The sequence below is a fragment of the Monodelphis domestica genome, chromosome 1 (genome assembly GCF_027887165.1).
Source record: "Monodelphis domestica isolate mMonDom1 chromosome 1, mMonDom1.pri, whole genome shotgun sequence".
In the NCBI taxonomy this organism is placed as follows: Eukaryota; Metazoa; Chordata; class Mammalia; order Didelphimorphia; family Didelphidae; genus Monodelphis; species Monodelphis domestica.
Genome location: NC_077227.1, coordinates 268579547 through 268604624, shown reverse-complemented (window position 1 = coordinate 268604624; position 25078 = coordinate 268579547). Strand labels below are relative to the sequence as shown.

Below are 25078 nucleotides of genomic sequence, written 5' to 3'. Positions count from 1 at the left end.
AGGGGACATGAACTTTGTGGTAATGGAGTGAGTGTATGAGTTTTTTCCCTTTCAAACCAACTCTCAAGGAATATTCTAGCTGAATTTGAGTCTTCTTGGTTCTAACGTGTCCAAATTTGAAAAGCACAAAGCAATTTGATCAGACTCCTCATTTTAAAAAATCATTAATGGAAGCCATTGAGGGCTGCTTATTCACAATGACAGTTTCTCCCAATGTTCCTAGAGCAAGGAGAATTATAAGAAGGATTACTATTTCCTGAGTACCATTCACCCTACAATGTATTCTCTGTAATCAGAACAGTGAGGAGAATGTCCCCTGAGCATTCAGTGGAACTGAGCTACTGAAATGAATCTTAGAACTCTTATTGTGTATCATCACTTTATTTTTATTAGGTAAAAACTGAACAGGCTGTAGAGAAGGAAAATCTGGAAGGTGGAATGAAAAACTTACAGGAACAGTATGAAGAAGACTTGAAGCAGCCGGAGTTTTTGAAGAAGAAAATGTATCATAATGATTTTTGGTTTATGTATTTGTACATGGTCACATGTTGAGTAATTGAAAGCATCTTGTTAATCTAAAAACATTTAATAATTGCTTAATTTATTATATCTTATCATCAATGTTATAAAACTTGCTTAATGATCTTTATTCTTATAACAACTTTGGAAGACGGCTTCTGCTTAGAAGGTGTGCAAATGGATAGGTCTCACTTTTTTTTTCTTGCTACTTCAAATCTCAATTGCTCCCTGAAAAATGTATTGTTGTAACTTGTTCTCTACACACATTCTTGTGGAATAATAACTCTATTGCTGCAGAGGCAAACACTAGATGAAAGCCTAGATCCTGCTTTAGCTGAGTCCCAGGGATTTTGATATATGTATGTGTTGTGGGAAAACACAACCAAGTTTGTAGCAGGGTCTTGCCCCAAGAATGGGAAGCTCTAACTGTTAAATCCAGAAGAAAAGGATTTTATTTGAAAGAGAAGAGGTTTTTAGTAATGTAATAAACTAGGCTGGTGGAATGGCTGTAGGGGCTGGTTGAGTTCGCCTGGTGTAATTGACCACTGTGGTGGAGTAGTCCCTTGAGCTGGTGGACTAATTTCATAGCCCTGGGCCAGTGGAGTAGCCCTGAATCGCATGGAGTCCCCTAGCCCTGGGCTGATGGATCAGTCCTGGAGTTATTGGACTAGCCCTGGAGTTGGTTGGAGCAGCCCGTCCATGTGGATCAGTTTGCATATTTATGGAGGGCCCCGGACTACCAGAGTCCTTAGTGCACATATTTCATGTTTCTTCCCATTGTCTTACCTGCCATCAAGGGAGAGGTCTCACTACCTCTGGCAAAGGGTGGTGTGAGAAGGGAATTTGTATTTTTATTGGATCAACCAGAGATTTAGACATCCCTTCCACTTGTTTTGAATTTAGGGTTAGGGTTAGGGTTTTGAATTTGAGTCAAGCAGCAGCCAGGGAATTGATCCTACAGGCACTGCCTATGGTTCCGGGTTAATTGAGGAATTGTGATTGGTTCCTGGGGGATGATGTAGGAGAGCTAGGGGGTGACGGGAATAGCACATAAGGTGAGACCTGGAAGAAAGCAGAGGGGGTTGTTTCTGAGACTGAGATTCTGAGACAGACTATGGGGGTAATTCTTTTTCTCCTTTCTATATTTTCCTCTCTTACTATCTTTATCTCACTATAATAAAGCTGTTAGAGCTATTGAGAGTCTTGTGACTTAAGGTTTAATTTCTATAAATAGCATATAAATTCTATAAATAGCAACAACCTTTTTTTTACTCTTATAATTTAGTCAAATCCATTCTAACCATTACACAAAGGGACCAACCCCATTTTAGGTATTTTGGTGTGAATCTTGATTTGCTTTAGTTGAATTATTCTATATAAATTCATATTATTGTTACTATTCCTTTAATCATATATTTTATTGCCATTATTATCATTTCTATAGTTTATATTTCATACCTAATTCTACTTCTTACAGTTTATCATTATGTGACCCCTTTTTCCATAAAAGTAATACATTAATGGTTGATTTGTGGATTCCTGCAAAGGGGCTATGGCCAGTCCTTGATTTGCTTTTCCTTTTTCAAATTTTTCCATTAATACTTTTATTTCCTTCCTTAATGCCTCCACTAAGTCACTATTATCTTCATCTTTTTTTTTATGGCTGTCAAAGATATAAACTGCTATTTTTCTTAATTCCTTGAGATCCATCCATATTAGCCCAGTTTGGGCAGTTAGTCTTAAAATGGTCCTTAACCATCTTACAGCAGTTTTTTACAAACTGTCTTTTTATTTGTCTTACATCCCTTTCTCTGGAAAGATCTATCTCTGGAAAGATCTATCTACCTCCCAGCACTCACTATATATTTATCCAAGACTCGACATGAATAATCTGTCACTTTAACTCTTCTGAATCGTGATATTTTGTGATTTGTAATGACATAGCATTACCAGAAAAATGAACCTCTAAAGCTACTGACAATATGAAAATGGTGTAAATGCTGTACTTTGTGTCAATTGCAATCCAGGCCAATCTTCTACTCCCTTTTCATTTCAAGCTTAGACTGTTATTCATCTGCAATATTTGTCTAATATATACACATTAATGGGCAAAAGGTTGCTCAACCAAAAACTGCATGTCATAATCTCAACAATATGCATTTTTCATCCACTTTGTCTTTCTAGTGCAAATGGATATTCCATTCTCTATCCCATTATTCTGAATTCTAGTGAGATGAATTTTCAGTATTTCTGAAGTGGTTGTAATGAATATAATGTCATGTCTGGGTGTAAGCATTTATAGAACCTCATTATTTATCATAAATTATTTTAATTGGTCTTATGCAAACTATCTTCTATGCCAATATTGACCATTGTTAGCATCCATATATCCAACTTGTTTCATATCTATTAATTGATGCCAATATTCAAAGTAGAACTAAAAAATATGTAAGATTGATATGTTTCCTATTCTTGATCTTTGCTGAGGATGTAAATAAATAGTTTCTAAAAGTATATTGTATAAGTGTGTGTTCATGTTGTTCTCCTTTAAAATATTTTGTTGTATTGACAGGTTATTTTTACCTGTTTTATTTTTAGGCATGAATATGAAGATCGTCTTACAAAAATAGTGGAAATGTATAAAGCAGATCAAGCAGATCTCCTTAAAAAGATAAAACTGGTGAGAAAATCAACATCATGTTTCTTTAGGGTTTTTTATGTTTTATTTTTAACAATGAAGGACATAAAAATTGTCCAGAATTAATAACTATTTGTGATATCTTAAAGTAAGGAAGACTTGAATTTATGATAACTAATAAAAATCATGAAGAATTGCTATTTGGAAAAAAAATTTTTTTAATCTCAATCTCCCCCAAAGCATGTTAAACATGAAGGAGTAGAAACACTCCATAAATTCTATTTGGTTCAGAAATTTTCATGCAACTAGAGTGATTTCACTTTGGAAGCTTCCTACCCATAACAAAGAGGAAAGAAATTTTCACTCTGCCTCTAAATGGTGCTTTCTTTGCTGAGTGTACTGAGGATGCTATGGAAACCTATTCTATAGACAACTGATGGTATTAGAGAAAGGCAAGAAATAAATGCATTTTCTCCATCCTGGAGAGGAGGAAAAGGCTTACATTGTTTCTAAAACTGTTAAAAGAAATATAAAAGAGATATAGTAGAGGCAATATTCATCCCCACTCCCTCTGGAACATGTAGTCACCATTCCTGGTTCTAAACAACTGCATGGAAGCTGTGGGGATCCTGCTTCTACCATGGTAATACATCACTGAGAGACTTACAATTTGAGATGATCTTTGCTGACTGCTGAGCCAGAGGGGCCCATATGATGGAGTCATAGATATACAGAGGGGATTGATCTGCTCCTCTGACTCTCTTTTCCTTTCCAATGATCTAGGACTCTTTCACTAGAGGCAGATAGGAGGAAGTTTGTTTTACAGGAACCCCCTCCACACCAGCCCTAATACCATGGTATGCACATAGTTTATAAAGCATAGGTCCAGCTGAGGCAAGCCTAAACCTGGACTGCCTCATTTGTGGAATCTTTCCCCCCTGATTTTAAAGAGAATAAGTAGCAAGATATAGACACGTTTAGGCTAGAGTCTGAGATTAGTTCTGGATCCTAAGAGAAGAGTAACTAGCTGCAGTAGTGGTGAAAGCTGGCTGGTGAAGCTCCTGTGTCAGAAAACAGAGTGCCTGAGAAGTCCTTTACCCAACCCTGTTAGTTTTACCAGCAAACATGTACTGGGAATGGTGAAATATAAAAGGTTTACTTAAGCAGGCCTGAAAACTATTTTATGTTCTAATGATTTTCAGTGATCTACCTTTCAAAATATTGCACCAGCAGTCATAAATTAAGTTATTAACTACTTAAAAAAACTTTTGTTTTGGTCAAATGCACCCTTGTGGATATCCTATGTTTAGTATACCCATTGTGGGGAGGAATAAATTACCAAAATAAATAAATAAACACACAAACGAATGAATGAATGAATGAATGAATGAATTACCTAACCCCATACCTTATTTATATTGTGTATTGAACAGTTTTTTTTAACTCTTCCTTTTCTGGGGATACCCAAGATGTGAGCTATAAATAAAATTGTTATTGGGGTAAATTGAGAAGAGGAATTTAGTGAGTCAGTCTAAAAACAGATAGCCTAAATACTCTCACTAAAGATAGACTTCCCCATAATTTAGCCTGGTCCAAACTATGTACAGATGTACCATTATACAGAACAGAGAGTATCCTTGGCTCCCTGGTGGACCAGGACCTTCAGTTAAGAGAAGCAACACTTTAGTTTTGTTGAGTGAAAGAGTCATCTTATAGTCAGTGGACTTGGATCCAGTCATGGGTCTGACATTTATTAGTCATGTCTCTGAATAAGTCACTTCCTTTCCACCTCAGGTCCTTTATCTGTAAAATGAAGATAGAAAATTTTTAATGTTTTGACCATGTGGTTGTTATGAGGTAACTACTCTGAAGAGGAAAAGTACATACATGAAAAGGGGGCTTGACTTGAGGTGAGGAATGATCGTGGTTCGAATCCCATCTCCAATCTTTAATCATAGGCAAGTTGCTTCAATAAATTACGAAGCCCTTACCTGATTTATAGTGTGTATTGAACAGTTTACTAATTTGTGGTGATAATTCTAGAAAAATGCTTATGTCTCAAAGTGAATTTGAACTCAGTGAAATCAGGAGAGCTCCTATCTTTTCTGGGCAAGTGCTTATACCATGGTCAATTCAACGAACATTTATTAAATGTTGCTTATGATTCAGGCACTGTGATAAGCACTGGAGATAGAAAGAGAGGAAGTAAATAAACATTATATAGTACCAAATAGAAAGGAAGAGAGAGGCTGGAGAGGAAGAAGGAAGGGAGGGAGGGAAGGAAGGAAGGAAGGAAGGAAGAGAGAGATAAGGAGAGAAGAAAATCTCTTACTCTGTTCATTTTGTTTCTCTTCAGGCTAATGAAAAATTATCAAGTGTCAAGATACAAAATAATGATCTACATTTAAAAAATAAACTACTTACGGACCAGTTAAAAAGTGTTCAAGTTGAAGAACGCAACTTTTATTTAGCACATATCACAGCCCAAGAAATGTATGTTTTTTAATTTATAATTTACAGTTGACTACTTCAGTATGTTGCCACCAAGCAGTGATAATTCATCAAGGTTTAAGTGGTCAGGAACTACATGCTTTTCCTGAGATTCAAATTGGTGGTTATCCATTCAAACCCATTCCACTTTTCACCTATAAACTTTATAATAATGCTATGAAATACTAGATTTTTAGTCCCACTAACATGCCATGACCCACGTCTCATCGTCTCTTTATTTAGTACACTTTCTACCCCTAGAACAGGTCAACCAACTTTAGAAATAGACTGTTTTATTTCTCAACTACACATAGGGAAAGAATTCCATTAACTTTGTTTACCCAAACTCCCCCAAACAGTTGCTCTTTGAAGCAAGAACCAGGGAATTAAAAGCAAAGGCCTCTTAGAACAATATACAGTAAGCTTAAGAAACTTGTTACCATTTGGAAGTGGTCATATTTACAAACAATATTTACAATTTATTACTGTGATCCAAAAATAGTTCAGGTCATTGGAAGCCAGATTATTCATGAGTTATTAAGAAAAGGGCAATTTGATTGGTTTAAAATGAAGTAGTCTCATGGGAGAGGGAAAGGCGGGGGGGGGGGGGGGGGGGGGAGGGAGGAAAAGAAAATGATCTTTGTTTCCAGTGAATAATGTATGAAAACGACCAAATAAAATGTTTAAAACAAACAAACAAACAAACAAAAAAATAAAATGAAGTAGTCTCCTCAGCTCTATCTGACCCCTATGCAATTATATCTGACATTTGTGAGGTGAAAAAAAATACAAACACATATACAACCTGGGGAGGGGAGAGGAATATTGTATTTATTGTTTGCAACTTAATTTTTTTATTTTACAAAAGATAATAGTTTTCCAGTCTCTCTGGTCTAAATAAATAGAAGCCCAGAGAATGCCTTCTCAATTCTTATAATATTAACAATAACTTATAAGTCATAGTAAAATTATGAAAGCAATGGACATTTCTCCTTTATCTCTTGCTTTATTTTTTTCTTTCTGTGATTTGGAAAGCCAAAAGAATTTATTGAAAAGTCTACTCAAATATAGAAGAAACAATAAAGAGTCAAAAAGATCTTTTGGTTTTCTGTTTGTATATATTCCTTTGTCCATATATCATGAATTACTGAATATGTTACACTTTTGTGGGAGAGGGTCTTATTTGGTAAGCGAAATTTTCCTCCTTTTGAGAAGTCAAAATGCCTTTTTAAAACTTTAACTCAGTAAAATACAGGTTTTGTTTTTTCCTGATTAGAGTTGACAGAATAGAAGAAACTATCCTAGAGAAAAAAGCCTTTTTAAACAAAAGAGTAACTGACACCAAGGCCCTAGAAGAAGGGATAGACAATCTCCGGAACCTCTATCTGTATGTAACCTTTTAATTTTTCTCCTTAAGCTATGGTGACTTGGTTTTATCTTGTCCATTTTAAAGTGAATGATAATAATAACAGCTAACTTTTATATAGTTCTTACCATTTGTCAGGTACTATGCTAAGTGCTTTACAGTTATTATCTCATTAGATCCTCACAACCCTGGGAGACAGGTGAGGGTATTGTCATCATCTTCCCAATGAGGCAGAGATCTTCCTAACTCTAGGTCTAGCACTCTATCCACTGGGCAACCTTTCATCACAGATCTGTGTCAGACCACAAAAAACTATAGGAAAGCGTGTCTTTCTGTTTAGCCACTTTGACAAAGTTATAAATTAATTCATTTCATTATTGCTCTTGTTGTTGTTGGCATGGATATTTGAGTGCCTATTAAATGCATCTGCTATGGAAACGGAGAGGCACAAGGTCTCATGAATGATGCACACTCACAGTCTCATTACCAGGATGTTACCCTATGATATTATTTCTGCCCCAGCATTTCTGAGGTTAAATTTTAGGTTCTCAGGGACATTAACACTGGTTATCATGTGTCAGTTATGTGTCGCCAACCTATGGCTTTCAAAATGTGACAAGTTCTTAATATTTGAAAAGATACCAAGGTGGTACAGTAGACAGTGTTGAATCTGTACTCAGAAAGATTTAAATTCGAATCAGGTCTAAAGTCTCAATTTTCCCATCTGTAAAATGGGGAAAATAAGTACTTACAAGGCAACTAAGTGGCATAGTGGACAAAGTGTAAGGCCTGAAATTAGGAAGATTCATTTTCCCAAGTTAAAATATGGCCTGAGATACTTAGCAGCTGTGCAACCCTGGGCAAGTCATTTGCCTCTGTTTACCTCAGTTTCCTTATCTGTCAAGTGAGGCAGAGAAAGAAATGGCAAACCACTCCAGCATTTTTGCCAAGAAATCTCCAAATGGAGAGACAAAGAGTGAGAAATGACTGAGAAAAACATTAATGACTGAATAACAAGTAGTATTTTGAAAGAAATAAAAGAAAAGAAAAAAGTAGTATCTATCTCCCAGGATTTTGTGAGAATCAAATGAGATAATATTTATAATGTGTTTTGCAGACATTAAAGGGCCATAAAAATAAATCCTATTATTAGATTATTATTATTTTTATTATTAGGTAGCAACCCCCTTTTCTCCTCATTATATTTATATTCATAAGTTTTCAGTAAGTCCATTTCTTTATTGAACAACTGGAATTTAACTTTCATTGAAATGCCAAACTTTAAAAAATTTTGTTGTTCAGTTATTTCTAACTTTTCATGATTCAATATGGGTTATTGTTGTTATTATTATTGTTGTTTTGGCAAAGACACTGTAATAGTTTGCCATTTCCTTCTCCAGTTCATTTTACTGATGAATTAGGCTTAAGAGACTTGCCCAGGATCACACAGCTAGTAAGTGTCTGAGCTGAAATTTGAACTCAAGGAGATGAATCTTCCTGACTTCAGGCCTGGCACTCTATCAGTTGAGCCATTTAGCTGTACATTTTAGCTGTATGGAAGATGTTTTTATTGTTGCTGTTCAGTCCTTTTAGCATGTCTGACTCTTGTTTTCTTGGCAAAGATACTGGCATAGTTTGACATTTCCTTCTCCAACTCATTTAACAGATGAAGAAACTGAGGCAAACAGGGTTAAGTCACCTACCCAGGTTCCCACAGCTAGTAGGTGTCTAAAGTTGAATTTGAACTCAGGTTTTTCTGACTCTAGAGCCAGTACAGTACCTACTGTATACTGTACAGAAAAATTCTTTACCCATGCTCTTGAAGAATATATCCACTCTACAAGGTGAAGTAGATGCTTAGAAACCACTCTGAAATATTTCGAGGACTTATTCTATGTAGTTGAGTTCTTTTTCAGTGCACTAATCATTTCCCATTTACTGAACTAGTTTCTTGCATCAGAAATATTTGGTACTATTCTATAGGACCATTGTCTCTGAAATGAGATTCCTGATTCATAGACATGATCCTGGATGATCCACTTTTTGAAGGATGAAACTATCAATCCAAGGGAGCAAAATTACTGACTAGAAGTCTATTGTGATAATTCAACCATGAATTGATGCAGCTGTTGGACTGGGGTGGTGACAAGAGGAATACAATAGAGATAACTCAAAAAGTTGATTGATAGCATTTGAGAGCACTGGATATAGAAAATCTATTATTTCCAAGTCAGTTGTTTTTCCTATGAGATACTTCACATTTTCTTCTATTTTTTAATTCTTTTGATTTTGTTTTATTGTTTCTTGATGTCTCATGGAGCCATTAACTTTCACTTGCCCATTTGTAATTTTTAGAAGGTATTTTCTTCAGTTAACTTTTGAACCTCCATTTCCATTTGGCTAATTCTACTTTTTAAATAGTTGTTTTCTTCAGCAAATTATTCTACACCTTTTCCCATTTTATGCTTCTCTTACCAAGTCGTTGACTCTTTGTTCATGATTTTCTTACATAACTCTCATTTCTTTTCTCAATTTTTCTCTATCTCTCTTAAATTATTTTTCAGAATCCTTTTTGAGCTCTCCTAGGAATTCTGGTTGGATATGAGATTAATTCATATTTTTCTTTGAGACTTTACCTGTAGTTATTTTTAAAATTTTGCCTACTGCTTAGAATTAATACTAAGGACTGATTCCAAGGCCAAAAGAGTAGGTAAGGGCCCCTACTCCCCTGAGGTTGTGAGCTCGATTCCACTATGGGAAATACAAAAGGGTCCTGTACCTAAGACAGCAAGATGCCGCTGTCATCTGACAAGTGGTCTGTTCCTCTTACTGTCTATGGACTGAGAACTCTGGAAGTTGCTACAGCAGATTTAGTTACCCCCCCCCCCCTCCCCAAGGCCTGCCCTTGTTTTCTGCAGCATAACTTGTTGCTAGCTAGCTTGGGCATTGAGTGTCCTAAATTGTGCTCTATCCTTTTGAGATAGACCTTTCCTATCAACTTTCTAAGTTGCCTTGGTCTGTAAAATTGTTTCATTCTATTTCTGCTACTCTAGAATTCATTTTGAGGCCTTGTTTTAAAGTCATTTGGAAAGGAATTTGGGAGAACTCAGATACATTCTTGCTTTTATTTTGCCATCTTGGCTCCATTCCATTTTTATTATTACTAAATTAAAAATATTCCATTTTATTTCAGATCAACAGTAGAATCCTATCGTAAACAAATAGATTTTATGAAAGGAAATTGGATAAGAGAAAGTCAAAGGAGGTAAATTTATTTTTAAAATTCATTTTGTGGAAGGGAATTCTTGATGAGGGCACAGTAACTTGTATACTCATAATGGAAAAAACATTTATTATTTATTAGAGTTCAAAAAGTCTAATTTCAAAAAGTGAAATTCTGTTTATCTCTAAATCTTTTTATATCCTCTTAAAATAATTGGGATTATCAGATGTAAAGAGAATAAATACTCAAAGAACATTAAGAAGTACTCAACTAAAGTACATACATTTGTAGAATATTGATGGTGTCCAGAAAGTTATATTAATATATGCATGTCAATGCTCCTTGAGAAATATCTCATGGAGTTCTTCAGGGATCATTCTTTGGTGTTGTTCCATTCAATATTTATCAATGATTTGCATGAAAGTATAAGTGGCTTCTCAAATTTAGAGATAATGCAAAGCTAAGAGGTTTAGCTAAACTTTTGACAGAATTGGAATTCAAAAAGTTCTCAATCAGATAAAATGATAGAACAACTCTCAGAAACTGAAATTTAATAGGATAAATGTAAGGTCCTCTAACTTTAAAAAGAATAAACTACAAGATAGGGGAGCCACAATGAGATAATTGTTCTTGTGAAGAAGATCTAGGAGTCTTATTCAATTATAAACTCAACATGACTTTACAGCCTTAATAGAAATATGTTGAAGAGAATAAGGGCTTTGATACTTCCCTTGTACCATGGCCCAGGTAGTTCCCAAATAGAGTATTCTATTCTATTCTATAGGCTATATTTTAAGAAAGATATTGGAAACCTGGAATGCAAATAGAAAAAAAAAAGTAACCACTATCTTGAGGGAACTGAAAATGATGCCATTTGGGTTATCCAGTAAAAGGAATTAGAGATTTTTGACTTGGAGAAGAAGAGATTTGAGCAAGGAAGAAACACAAAGGGCTATATATATAGAAGAGTATTTACCTCTTAAGTCAACATACATCCCACCTGTAGCCTAAAGGTCTTGGCCCCTATCAGCATCACCCCTTTCATCTGTGCTGTTAGTAAGTCTTTAGATTGCTCTTGTTTTCAGAACACAATTCTTAAAACCCCAAAACATATTCTAAAGAACATATCCTTAGGAGGCAGCTAGGTGGCTCAGTGGATTGAAAGCCAGGCTCAGAGACAGGAGATCCTGGGTTCAAATATGACCTCAGACACTTCCTATCTGTGTGACCCTGGGCAAGTCACTGAACCGCCATTGCCCAGCGCTTACTGCTTTTCTGCCTTAGAACCAATACACAGTATTGATTCAAAGATGGAAGAAAAAAAGCATATATCCTCCATGTCTCACCTTGACAATGATAAAGAAAGAACTCCCTTCCACTGATTTATAAGCATTAAATCCAAGAATTTTGATCTCAGCCTTGGCCAGTGACTCATGGGTTCTGAGGGACATGACAAAAAGGGAATTCCTTGTCATTAGCATGGGGTTCCAGCACTCAACCCTTTCTATCTTCAGTAAAGGCAAGAAATCCTGTTCTCTTGGGTGCGGCTGCAAATATTCCTAGTTCTAGCCCTGGTCTATGGCTTTTGGACCTAAAAAGAAAGGGTTTCCCTACCACTAAAGTTCAAGTTTCAGTGGCCCAGCCCTTGCTTCCTCCAGAGAAGTCTGAAAGAGGAGGGTAGCAGCATGGCTGCCTGTTCTATCCTGTCTGAGGGAGTGCAGTTGCTAGCAGCTCATGATCTAGAGGGAGGTACTGGTGATACCCAGGTTCAGTTGGATTCTGAAAGGAAAAGAGGCTGTTTTAGCAAAACAATGACCCTTACCACTTCCAGAGCTTAATGGGATATGCGGACAAGATCCAGAGACCAGAAAGCAGGCAGCAAAACCTAGAGAAAAGCAGAGGGATAGAGAGAAAGGAAAAATATTTAGAGGAGCTGGGGGGAGAGGAAATTCTGCTCAGGGAATTAGGTAATAAGTATGGGAAGAAAAAGCTGATTCCTGAGCATCAACTGAGGGTAAAAGACACACATGCTTTCTAGGGACTGGCAGTAATTGATCCACTGACCAAGAATTTGAAGGAAGGGGTTTTTTTAAATTTTTTTTTACATGTCCACACAATTTTTAATAATAATTTTCTGACAATTTGTGATCCATGTTCTCTCCCTCCCCCCATCCCAAGAAGTGGGTAATCTGATATAGATCATACATAGGAAGGGTTTTTTAAAGTAAAGTTTTTCATAGAAATCCCCTTCCCTATCTATATAGTGATGGGGCTTATCTCCATGCACAGGGTAAGTGAAGGAATGTTCTGAACTTAGCCATATCAGTGATGATAGCCTTAAGACAAGACATGATGTAGGGAAGAAGAAAAAGGAAAAAAGGAAGAGGAAAGAAAAAGGAAGAAAGAAGAAAGAAGGAGAAGAAGGGGGAGGAGAAGGAGGAGAAGAAGAGGAAGAAGGAAAGAAGGAAAGAAGGAAAGAAAGAAAGAAAGAAAGAAAGAAAGAAAGAAAGAAAGAAAGAAAGAAAGAAAGAAAGAAAGAAAGAAAGAAAGAAAGAAAGAAAGAAAGAAAGAAAGAAAGAAAGAAAGAAAGAAAGAAAGAAAGAAAGAAAGAAAGAAAGAAAGAAAGAAAGAAAGAAGCCAGTTCTTGTATAAATTTTAGAGTGCTCTAGTCACAACCAGGCTTCTGAGTTCCACTATCCTTTCTAGGGGTCCTCCAAAACTTTACTTAAAGTAATATTCTAAGACTTTGCTCTTGGACAAAGCTCATCTTCCTTTCTGTATTTCTATTGATTGACTTTCCTCTTGAGCTATATTAATTCAATTTAATCAATGGCAAATTTCTGGTCTTGTCCTTTCCCTATGTTCTTGCCACCCAGGTTTCACACACTCCCCAACTTCTTGCTTGAAGCATATTCTAAAAGTTGCAAACAGATTATGTCTGTGTATTTTTAAGTTAATTCTACCTACTCTCTTTATGTAAAATGTATATGGTATGGGGCAGCTAAGTGAATTTAAATTTAGCTTCAAACACTTCTTGCAACCATTTAACCCCAACTGCCTAGCCCTTGCTTACCACTTACTTAAGTAACCCATTCTTAGTATCAATTCTAAGACAGAAGGAAAGGTTTAAAAAAAGGAAATGCTATGAATTTTTTGTTGTATTGTGATAGGTGTCTTCTGCCATGCATGAGAAATATAGAAACATGTATTATATGAAAGTGTTGTTATAATCATACTGGGTCGAAGGGATCTTATTCCCTTCCCCTCCTGCCCAGTTCATCAACATTCCCTGCATATCAGACTTTAAATGTCTGTCAATAAAAGAAAGTAGATGGGGCATACCTGGGCTTCTGGGACAGACACAGTGCTGGAGAGACAGGTAAAAGGATAGAAAGGTTAATGGAGGCTAGGAAAAATGTGATCTGAACTTAGCGTAAGAATGAGATTTAAAACTGTAAGTGTCTACCATTTCTAATAAACTTTATAAAAATTAATAACTGGGTAGATATATTAATTTAATTGTAACAGATGGCAACCAACCTCGGTTTTGCGGAACCTTTACTTTTCTTCTGAAACTTAAAAGTGTTTAGGATAGATTAATGGGGTTTCAGTTTGCTCATCTGCCTTCATATTCCAAACCCTTGACTGCAATGGAGAAACAACAGTTTCCCTTTTAACACAGCACTCCCCATTGAATCTGATTGGTGAAACCTGCCCTCCCACGTGGGTTTCCCACTCCCCCTCCCCACCCCCATTTCCTTTACCTGAGCAGAGGATGGGTCTGTAGAATTGGAAGCCCACGACTTTTTTGTGTGTGAGGATTGGAGTAAGAAGTCCAAGCCTTTTGTGCAGACAGGAACCCAGCCCCTGACTTTCCCGAACTGCCACACCAGGTTGGCTGACTCAGGCTTCTAGATGCTGGAGCCCAGCTCGCTGGGGGGCTGTGGACACAGCCCACCCAGCCCACGCAGCCTGGAGGGTGGATTAGAGTAAGGAGGTCCTAAGACCCAGCCCCCGCCCACTCACCCCTACCCTGTGAGGGGCTGGAGCAGAGAGCCTCTGGTGTTGGGAGCTCCAGTGTGCTGTAGTTTGAGAGCCAGACCTAGAGACAGGCGATCCTGGGCGAAAACCTGAAGAACACTGATGTTGTGCTCTACTCAACACAGCAGGGAGAGGAGCCCCTTTAAACTAAATCCTGGGGGTACCTCCAGGCTATAGAGGATCAGTGGTCCAGCCCCCCTGCTACACAGAGACTACTGTCCCGTGCATTCTGGCACTGATTAAGCGAGCCACTGGTGGATAGGAGCTCCCTCTCGAGTGCCATAACTTTGAAAACATGTGGCCACTGGAATTTACCTCTGGGGGAGGGGAAAAAGACTAAACCATTACAAGGAAATTCTCTTTTGAATTTTCTTTCCTCCCTTCCCTCCATCAAACATTCTTTAGGACTAGGCTAAGAGGATGTACTTTTTAGGAGGCTTTGCTCCTCTCCCTCCCCCACCCTCAAGCTTTCCTTGAGAACTGGCTGCTTCAGATACAGCCTATCTGAAGCCACATTTTTTAAATTTTTTTATTTTCAAGTAAGACCTAAACCCTCGTGTGTTACACGCAATAATAGCGCCCCCTGTGACGAAAAGTAAAATTGCAGGAAATTTAAAAGACAATTCCTTTCCTCCTACTGATCCTACTGATTTTAAATAATGATATTAAAATGAATACATTTAAATAAAAGGATTCTTAAACTTAATAACTTAATAGTTAAATATTAATAATATTGAATTAAAATTAAAACCAAATTTCTAAAACTGAACAAAGCCAAAATTAAATCAAATTAACTAAATGCAATGCTGATAAATACCTTTAAAACACAATAGTATTAATAATACTATCAATAACAATAATTATTAATTTCCCACAACTTCTATTAGTCACTATCAACTATTATTAATCATTAATAATAATCACTGATAATTGATGCTTATTTATAATTTTTACTATTATTAACAACAATGATTATAATAGATGCAAATCGTTATTAATTATTAATAACAGCAACAATTGTAATAAACACACGTTCATTATTGGTACTTTTGCTGTGTGACAATTACTTCCTTATATTAGCTTTTTGTTTTAACCTACTCTCATTGCCTTCCACAATAGCATTGAAGAACCATTTTTTTATGTTTTAGGAACTTTTCATTGTTTAAGCTGACCAGTTAGCAATACTCATATTAGCTTAAATAGGCAGATTAAGCCAGACAGACTTGACACTATGGAAACTACTGCAACACATCAAGGGAAATAAAGAAATATTCCTCCAGATTCACCCCTGCATACATTTTTTAATTGTTGGGGTGATCCTAATCTACCTAAGGAGAATTGTACGACGAAAAAGGAAGCTAAATTTTTTTTTGCAAGGTCTGGATGAATATATCTTATACGTGGCCAAAATATGGCTCTTTTGACTTCAAGATCTTAAAAAATTTGAATTTAGCCATTAAAAACAAAGATTCCAAAGGTTAGAATACTGGGTCTTGTGGGCATATCATGTTGATAAATCAACCATTCCCTCCAGTGAGAAAACCATTCTTTTTTGGAACCAAACCATTCTAGTTTAACTCCTTCAATTCCTTCTCCTGAACACTTGGTTAGATCTGACAAGAAACACTCTCTTATGATCCCACCTGGCCTGTTTCTCCTTATACTTACCCAAACCAGTACTTGAACCCTTCAGCTCCTCACCCTGTCAGACCTTGCTTAACGCCTACTCCTCCCATCCCCTTTCCTCCCAATCTATCTCTCTACCCTCCCTTACCATCCCCCTACTCATACCCTTCTTCTCACTACCCATTGCCCTCCCATCTCCCTTATCCCCACCTGTACCATTCCTATCCTTATGTTCTTGATCATCCTTTTCCCTACCTTCCTCTCCCTGACTGATCCCACCCACCTTACTATGACTCCTCCACTATATCTCACCCATCCTACTCCTCTGCACCCTGCCCCCAGCCCCAATCCCAATCTTTTCACCCTGCCTCCCCATCCCCTGACCAACCCCCTTCCTCTTCGTTCTCCCACTCCATCCCCTTCCCCTACTAGCTTCATTGCAACCCACTCCATTGAACTCCAGAAAACAGGCCAATCAGCAGTTACCACAAATGATTCAAATAAAGATCTTTTCCCTCTAAGGGATGTCCCTAGATATAACAGACATGGAGATTTAGTAAACATTAGACATCATACACCTTTCTCTCCACAGGACATGGAGATATTCAAAGGAAAATTACCTTCCTTTGAAGCAGAGCCTGTGTTGCTCATAAATAAGGTTGAAAGTATTTTCTGTACATATAATCCCACATGGATTGATATGGAAGATTTGTTCCAGGCATTGCTAATGGAAAGGGAAAGAAATAAGATTCTTTCTCTTGTTAATTAGGCCAAGGAAGAGGGAACAAATCATTGGCCAACTGAAGATCTCAAATGGAACCCAAATTCAGAGCAAGATTACTTGCAACTATGCCAAGCTAGAAATGCATTGCTAAAAGCTATGGGAGCTTGTTCTGATAGGCCTGGTATGTAGACTAAATTCAAAAATCCCTTATCCCTGACAGAGAAGGTAAAATCAGATCAGGAAATATTTTTTCCCATTTGCTGCTGAAACCTAGTCCCTTCTCTCTTATAATTTGGCAATTTTCTATAGTCCTGGTTGCAAATGGGTAAAGTGCTGTACTGCTGCTATTGTCCTACAGGCTTGTGGGACATAAGTCACTTTATTGGACCTTGCTACTGATTCAAGGACCTGTTACAGGTTTATTTTTTACTCAGAATTTTATACATGTAAGAATTTTTTTTATCATTTCTGTATTTTTTATTATTTTTTTACAGAATTTAATTTTTGCTCTTTTATTTGGAATTTATTTTGGGGTAGTTTGTTTGTTTGTTTGTTTTCCTTTTGGACAATTGTTTCATATCTCATAACTCAGCCATGTATCCCAGAGTGATTCTGGTGTTTGTCAACATCCTCCTCAGGGGGATTGTATAATGATCAAAAAAATCTAAGAATTAAAATTTTTTGAAGAAATTTAAGGAAAAGAAACTTGACAATGTCCCGAATCAAGAAAGTGGATCCTTTTGGAGAAGATGCTGTAAAGGTGCCCGAAGAAGCCACACACCACATCAAAAGATCCAGAATTAACTTTGGGATATAATGGAATAAATTGAAGGGGGTTGAACACACTTATTCTGAATGTAAACTCTTATGCCAAAGGGGACGGCCCCCTAATTGGCATTTTGTCAATGCGTCTATCAATCAGTTTTTGTATTTTTCTTCTTATATTTTCCTCTCATTTCTAACTATTGTAACTTCCTCTTAGAAAAAATGCAATATTGTATGTACTTTTAGCTAGAAGGTATTTTGAGGTTTAAAATAGTTATGTTTAAATGATCCATTGGGGAGACTGGTCTCCCAAAGGATCACGGTGGGGATTGTGTTGAGGGGATCTTATCCCCTCCCCTCCTGGAGGGTCAGCCCAGTTCATCAACATTCCCCACATATCAGAGTTTGCATTAGTGAACGTCCAAATATCAATAAAAGAAAGTAGGTGGGGCATAACTGAGCTTTGGAGATGGACACGGTGCTGGAGAGACAGGTAAAGGGAGAAAAAAGTTAATGGAAGCTAGGAAAAATGTGGTCTGAACTTAGAGTAAAATGAGATTTAAAACTATGATCATCTACCCTTTCTAATAAATTTTATAAAAATTAATAACTGGGTAGATATATTAATTTAATTGTAACAATACTACTTACCATCTGGGAAGTGAAAGGAGTGAGGGAGAAAACCTGAATTACAAAATGTCAAAAAAATTGTCAAAAAATTGTTTCTATGTGTGACTGAAAAGAAATAAGAAGTTGATCTTTTTTTAAAGTTAAGGGCATTCAGAGCTCTTCCAATTAAAGGGAATATATTAACTTTCCCAATATTTTTATTTGACTTTTATTTTTCTCAATTAGTACCTTGTAATATTTTATTTTAATTTTTGCAAATATTATTTTCTGAAGAGTATGTGTCAGTAAGAGTAGTTATTGACACAAGTTGTTTTTAATTGTAGTGTCATGAGAATCACAAAGCAATGCTTTGCATTTTTTCTATTAAAACAAAAGTGTCTATTTAATTCATCCTGCTATATGTGCTCACTTCCAGTGTTATAACTCAATGGAAAATATTCCATCTTCGAAAAAAGCATGAAGTCTGGAAAAAAGAACAAGAATCCAATATCCAAGACATTATTTTCAGAATTGAAGAAGTTGAAAAGAAGCGAGCTGAAATATATAAGGAGGTGGGGAAGTTTTAAAAAATTGTTATTTTAGAAAAATCAGATGTACTTTAAAAACTTTCTTGTTGATAACTATTATCTTTTTCAAAATACATTTTTCTGTTAATCCCATCCTTAAGAATTGATCATTTTATTTTCTTAGGGAAAGTATCTTTATTATTTATTTATTTATTTTTACTGGTTAAGTATCTTTATTTTCATGGAGGTTAATTCTTCACTATCTTACTATTCTCTAGTCATCCAAAAATTATGTTTAAACAAATGTCTGTGGAATAAAACAAAATGTGACTTCTGACCCAAAGAAATTTATCAGAAGATAAAAGAGTCTGCTCAAAAATATAAGTATATGTTCACATATCTTTGCATCACTTGATTTGAAAATCATTTGGAATTTTCAGCAAGGGCAGTCTCTGAAAATGGCTTTATGAGTTTGAGGAGAAAAAATTATTTTCCTGGATTTTTTGCATGAAGCTAGCACTTATATAGCACATTAAGGTTTACAAAGTGCTTTACAAATATCTCATTTCATCCTTAGCAACTGTGTGAGGTAGATGCTATTATTTTCACCTCCATTCTATAGATAATAAATGGTGAGAAATAGAAGTTAACCAGTTATTTACCTTGAGTTACACCCTAAGTATCTAGGATAAAATTTGATCTTGGGTCTTTTTTACCCCAAGCCCAATACTCTAGCTGCTTCCAACTATAAGTCTCAGAAGAAAAATTTCTACCTATTGTTGCTGAGGACACGTCCAATGCAGATGGTAAATGGGTTATAGACAGAGACTACTCTTCTGAACACTCATTTCCATTGAAAGTATCACCATCCTTTCAATCGCCCAGTTTACAATCTTAATTCCATAACATTAATCCACATTCAATCTAAGTCTTTTTATGACAGCTTCATATCTTCACTTCTACCTGTGAGTTCATTGGAGGCAGGTCTCTCTTTTAGATTTTCCTTCCTTCTCACCAGCACTGGTACAATAACCTCCTTATTGTCTGCCTTTCCTCAAATCTCTCCCCTCTCTAATCTATCTTATAGCTGCCAATGTGATCATCCTTAAGCAAATTAATTCAAATGCAAACCCCTCTTTTGGCATTTAAAGCCCTTCATGCATTGGCTCCAAGCTACCTTTCAGTTCATTATACATTATTCTCTTCTGCATAAAGAACTACAGCTGCCAGTGAGTCCAGTTTGAGTGAGCCTGGACAGGTCATATGGAAAACAGAAAATGGAAGCTTGGAAAGAGGCAGATCCTAAGAAGATGGGCTCCAGGATAATCCTTTTTCCTGAAACCCTGAAGTCTTCTTTGTTAAGTCAGATAAACAAGATATTACATTTCTTAACTCTGCCTTTGCAAAGGCTATTCTCCCCCATCCCTGGAAAGTTTCTTCTACTTTTTAGAATTTCTAGTTTCCCTAAAAACTTATCTCAAATATTGTATCTTTTATAAAATGACTTTTCCTATTGTCTAGCTTTTAGTGTTTCATCTATCTTAAAAAAACAAACAAACAAACAAAAAACCTTACCCTCCATCTTAGAATCAATACTGCGTATTGGTTCCAAGGCAGAAGAGCAGTAAGAACTAGGCAATTGGGTTTAGGTAATTTACCCAGGGTCACATAGCTAGGAAGGGTCTGAGGCCAGATTGAACTCAGGACTTCCCATCTCCAGACTTGGTTCTCTATCCATAGAGCCACCCTGTGCCTCCCACCAAATAAAATCACCTGGCACTAATTTTATGTATGTTTTGTTTATTTCATATTCATATGTAAGTTGCTTAAGGGCAATGAATATTCTTGTTTTTCTCTATGTCCCTAGCAGCTAACAAAATACCTAATGTTGTAAATGCTTAATAAATGCTTGATGATTGATTCATTGATAATAAAAAATAAATTAAATACATTAATAAAGATAAATAATGATGATAATACAAAGTTCATTCCAGAAAACACATTTGCATATCTGTTGGAAAATGTTATTTATATATAAATGTTAATGATAGATTCTCATTCTTTTATTTTTTTGTAACTAGAGTATTACGTATGAAACAACTGCCACTAAACAAGAAGAAATGATTGTAGAACTTTATGAAGAAATAAAAGAAGAAGAAAAAATGTTTTCAAAACTTGAGGAAGATGTATATGAAACATTAAAAGTAATGGAGGTAAATAATTTTAAATGAAAAAAAAAATAACTTGAATGTTCCCCTAATGTAACCTTTATCAGATGTTTAAGATGTCAGCAACTAGTAACTTGCATGCCTACTTTCTTTTCTCTATGACATCTCTGACAAGGATATTTTGAAATTTTATTTTTCCCTCCATTACATGAAAAAACAATTTTTTACCCTTAGATTTTTAAAGTTTGAGCCAAATTTTCATGCTCCCTCCCTTAACTCTCTCCAAGATGACACACAATCTGATATAGACTTTATGCCTGTAAGTATAAAACATCTTTCCATATTAGTCATTTTGTGAAAGATAAATTGAACAAATAAAATAAAAATGACAAAGTAAAATATAGTATGTCTCAGTCTACATTCAGCTTACATCAGGACTTTCTTTGGAGGCAGAGGGTATTTTTTTTTTAATTTTATCACGAGTCTTTGAAGATTTTCTTGGATCAATGCATTGCCAAGAATAGCTAAGTCATTAATAAATGGTCATCATATAATAATATTGCTATTACCATGTACAACATTCTCCTGGGTCTGTTCACTTCATTTTACATCAGTTCATGTACGTCTTTCCAGCTCATTCTTAAGTCATCCCTTTCATAATTTTGTATAGTTCAGTAGTATTCCATTACAATCATCAGGAATTCCTAAATTGGACATCGCCTCAGTTTCCAGTTCCTTGCTACTAAAAAAAAAAAGTTCCTATAAATATTTTTGTATAAAGAGGTACTTTCCCCTTTAAAAATTTTTCTTTGATCTAGTAATGGTATTGCTGGGTTAAAGGATGTACACAATTTTAAATCCCTTTGGGCATAGTTTCAAGTCACTCTCCAGAATGGTTGGATCAATTCACAACTCTAACAGAACAGCATTGGTGTTCCAATTTTCCCACATCCCCTCCAGGACTTATTATTTTCCTTTTCTGTCATATTAGCCAATCTGATAGGTTTGAGATGGAATCTCAGAGTTGTTTTAATTTACATTTCTCTTATCAAGAGTGATTTAGAGCAGTTTTCCATGCAATTATATATAGCCTTGATTTCTTCATCTGAAAACTACCTATTGATATCCCTGGGCCATTTATCTATTGAGAATGATTTATAGTTTTATAAATTTGACTCTGTTCTCATATATTTCATAAAGAATAATTTTATCAGAGACTTGCTATAAATTTTTTCCAGCCTTCTCCTTTTCGTCTAAGCATGGTTGCATTGGTTTTGTTTGTGCAAACCCTTTTTATTTAATATAATCAAAATTATCCATTTTCATTCTGTAATGCTTTCTATCTCTTGTTTGGTCATCTATAGATATAGATAGAGAGATATCTATAGATATAGATATCTATAGATAGATTATTATATGCTCTTCTAATTTGCTAATGGTAGTGCCTTTTATGTCTAAATCATGTATCCATTTTGACCATATCTTTTTAGGTCTCTGCCATACCATTTTTCTAGTTTCCCAGAAATTTTTGTCAAGGAATAATTTCTTCTTGCAAAAGGTTGGAGTTTGGGGTTTATCAAAAACTAAATAACTATGGTCATTTATTACTATGTATTGTATAGCTAATCTATTCTGCTGATCTAGCATTCTATTTCTTAGCCAGAATCAGATTATTTTAATCAGGTTGTTTTGTAATATAGTTTGAGATCTGATACTCCTACGTCACCTTCTTTCACACATTTTTTCATTGATTCCCTAGATATTCTTGACCTTTTGTTCTTCAAGATGAATTTTTCTATTATTTTTTCTACTTCTGTAAAAGAATTTTGGGACAATTTGATTGGTATGGCACTGAATAAGTAGATTAATTTAGGTAGGATTGTAAATTTTCTTATATTGGCTCAGCCAACCCATGAGCAATTAACATTTTTCCAATTGTTTAGATCTGACTTGTATTATTGTGAGAAGTATTATTTTGTAATTGTGCTGAGTTTGTCTTGGCAAATAGACACCCACGTATTTTAAATTATCCACAGTTAATTGAAATGTAATTTCTTTTTCTATCTCTTGATGTTGATCTTTGTTGGCAATATGAAGAAATGCATCTGATGAGTTTGTGTGGATTTATATTATACCCTACAACTTTGCTAATATTGTTAATTATTTCAATTAGTTTTTTCATTGAATCTTTAGAATTCTCTAAGTATGTCATATTATCTGCATAGAGTGATAGTTTTGTTTCCTCATTGCCTATTTTAGTTTCTTTAATTCCATTTTCTTCTTTCATTATTTTAGCTAGCCTTTCTTAATACAGTATTGAATAAAAATTATGATAATGGCCATCCTTGCATTCACTTTGGGTGTTATTGGGATGGCATCCATTACAAATAATGCTAGCTGATGGTTTTAGATGTATGCTATTTATCATTTTAAGGAAAGTGCCACTAATTCCTTTTAGCTTTATTTATTAGTTCAATGGTTTTCTTACTTTCCATTTTATTAATCTAACCTTTGATTTTCAAGATTTCCAATTTGGTGATTAATTGTGGATTTTTAATTTCTTCTCTTTCTAATGGTTTTGGTTGCCTTAATCTATTCTTTCTCTAATCTAATGATGTCAGCATTTAGAAATATAAAATTTCCCCTAAGTACTGCTTTGACTATATTATATATATATATATATATATATATATATATATATATATAGTATGTTGTCTCATTGTTAACATTCTCTTCAATGAAATTACTGATTGTTTGTTTCTATGATTTGTTCTTTGACTCACTTATTCTTTGGAATTAAATCATTTATTTTCCAATAAATGTTTTAATTTGTCTTTTGCCCTAACACATGGTCATGTTCCATGTAGGGGCCAAACATTGCTTAGAAAAGATATATATCCTTTCTAATCCAAATTCAATTTTCTCCAGAGGTCTATCATATCCAAATTTTCTAAAATTCTATTCACCTCGTTAACTTTTCTTGTTTATTTTTTGTTAGATTTATCTAATTCCAAGGGGAAAGTTGAGGTTCTCTATCAGTATAGTTTTACTGTCTATTTCCTCATGTAAGTTATTTAACTTTTCCTTTAAAAATCTGAATGGTATACCATTTGGTGCATATGTGTTTAGTATTGACTGATATTACTTCATTATCTCTAGTAAAAGGTGGCATTTTTTAAAGCTAAAAAGTTATTAGTTTTCAGGTTAGTCACTTAAATGTATGGTATGAATCTGAATATTTAAAGTTATTTTAAATAGCAGATTTTATATTATGTATGATTGATACTATTTTTACCTTTTCAAGTTCAATGCCCTCTTGTACAGTCTATTGAATATCATCTAAACTCATCTCATCATTTTACAATTGAGGAAATGTATAACAAGAGGCAAGTGACTTGACCAAAGTCATATCTCATAACAATTTTTTAAAAGGAAAAATATAATATAGAGGAAGAAATTACCAAAGAAAAGGAAGCAGAATTGGAAACATATGTCCCCAAAGTGAAAATGATAGAAGAAACTTATGAAGAAAATGTCAAAGAGTTTGAAGAACTCAAACATCATGTTACAGGTACATTTTAATTGTTTAGTATTTCAATAATCAAGTTTTGGTACAGATTTCATTGGTTTTTAAAACAGAGGTCAAGTAAATTAGCCTAGAATTATGAAAGCAAACAACAATGATTTCTAAAGGGCAAGAGGTACATAAATAGATGTGTTAAGTTCTTGAGATTTTCTAAAAGTATAGGTACTGACTATGCCTTGACAATGAAGGTCTTTTAAGTCTTCGGGATGCAGCTCATCAAGGCATACAATAAAATAGAACTTATAAATAGAATTGATCCTCAGCTGCAGTTACAATTTTATTTCTTATTACTCTCTTCTAATCCTCATTCTTAACTTTGTTAATGCTGATATTTATTTTAATTTTTTAAAAGAATTTAAACTAAGGTCTTCAAAACTATCATTTGTCAGCTTCCTCCTTCTCCCATATATGTCCTAAAGACTCATGTTTTTTATCAATATATTTAAAGAACATTTTTTTTCATTTCGACTCATGACTTTGTAAATGATATCTTAATTTTTATGTGGCTATTCATATTTCATAAAACATCCCTTTTTATTATTATAACCATGATTGGTTGTTTTATTAATGATTATGTCATAGGTATATATTATAGCAATATAACATGTAGTATATATATTCTATTAAATAGATAATATTTTACATATTATATATAATGTTATATAATATATTATTATATTATATATATTATATTATTATATTATATTACTATATTAGTATAATCCTATAACAAATATATTATTGATCATTAATTATACTAAAATCATGCATAGTTAAGGGTCATTCTGAAACTTAA

At 34.9% G+C, this 25078-nt stretch overlaps 1 protein-coding gene across 5 annotated transcripts in view; it reads left to right on the top strand.

The window, feature by feature from the left end:
* Positions 1 to 25078, top strand: part of CCDC175 (coiled-coil domain containing 175) — a 117475-nt gene that overhangs the window by 67898 nt on the left and 24499 nt on the right. For all 5 annotated transcript variants that reach the window (XM_056810831.1, XM_056810833.1, XM_007472964.2 and 2 more), the window contains 8 exons: positions 394 to 503; positions 3118 to 3199; positions 5514 to 5650; positions 6924 to 7034; positions 10207 to 10278; positions 18438 to 18573; positions 20610 to 20741; positions 24129 to 24267. In XM_056810831.1, the coding sequence (XP_056666809.1) occupies positions 394 to 503; positions 3118 to 3199; positions 5514 to 5650; positions 6924 to 7034; positions 10207 to 10278; positions 18438 to 18573; positions 20610 to 20741; positions 24129 to 24267 (919 nt within the window). The remainder of the gene's footprint in view (positions 1 to 393; positions 504 to 3117; positions 3200 to 5513; positions 5651 to 6923; positions 7035 to 10206; positions 10279 to 18437; positions 18574 to 20609; positions 20742 to 24128; positions 24268 to 25078) is intronic.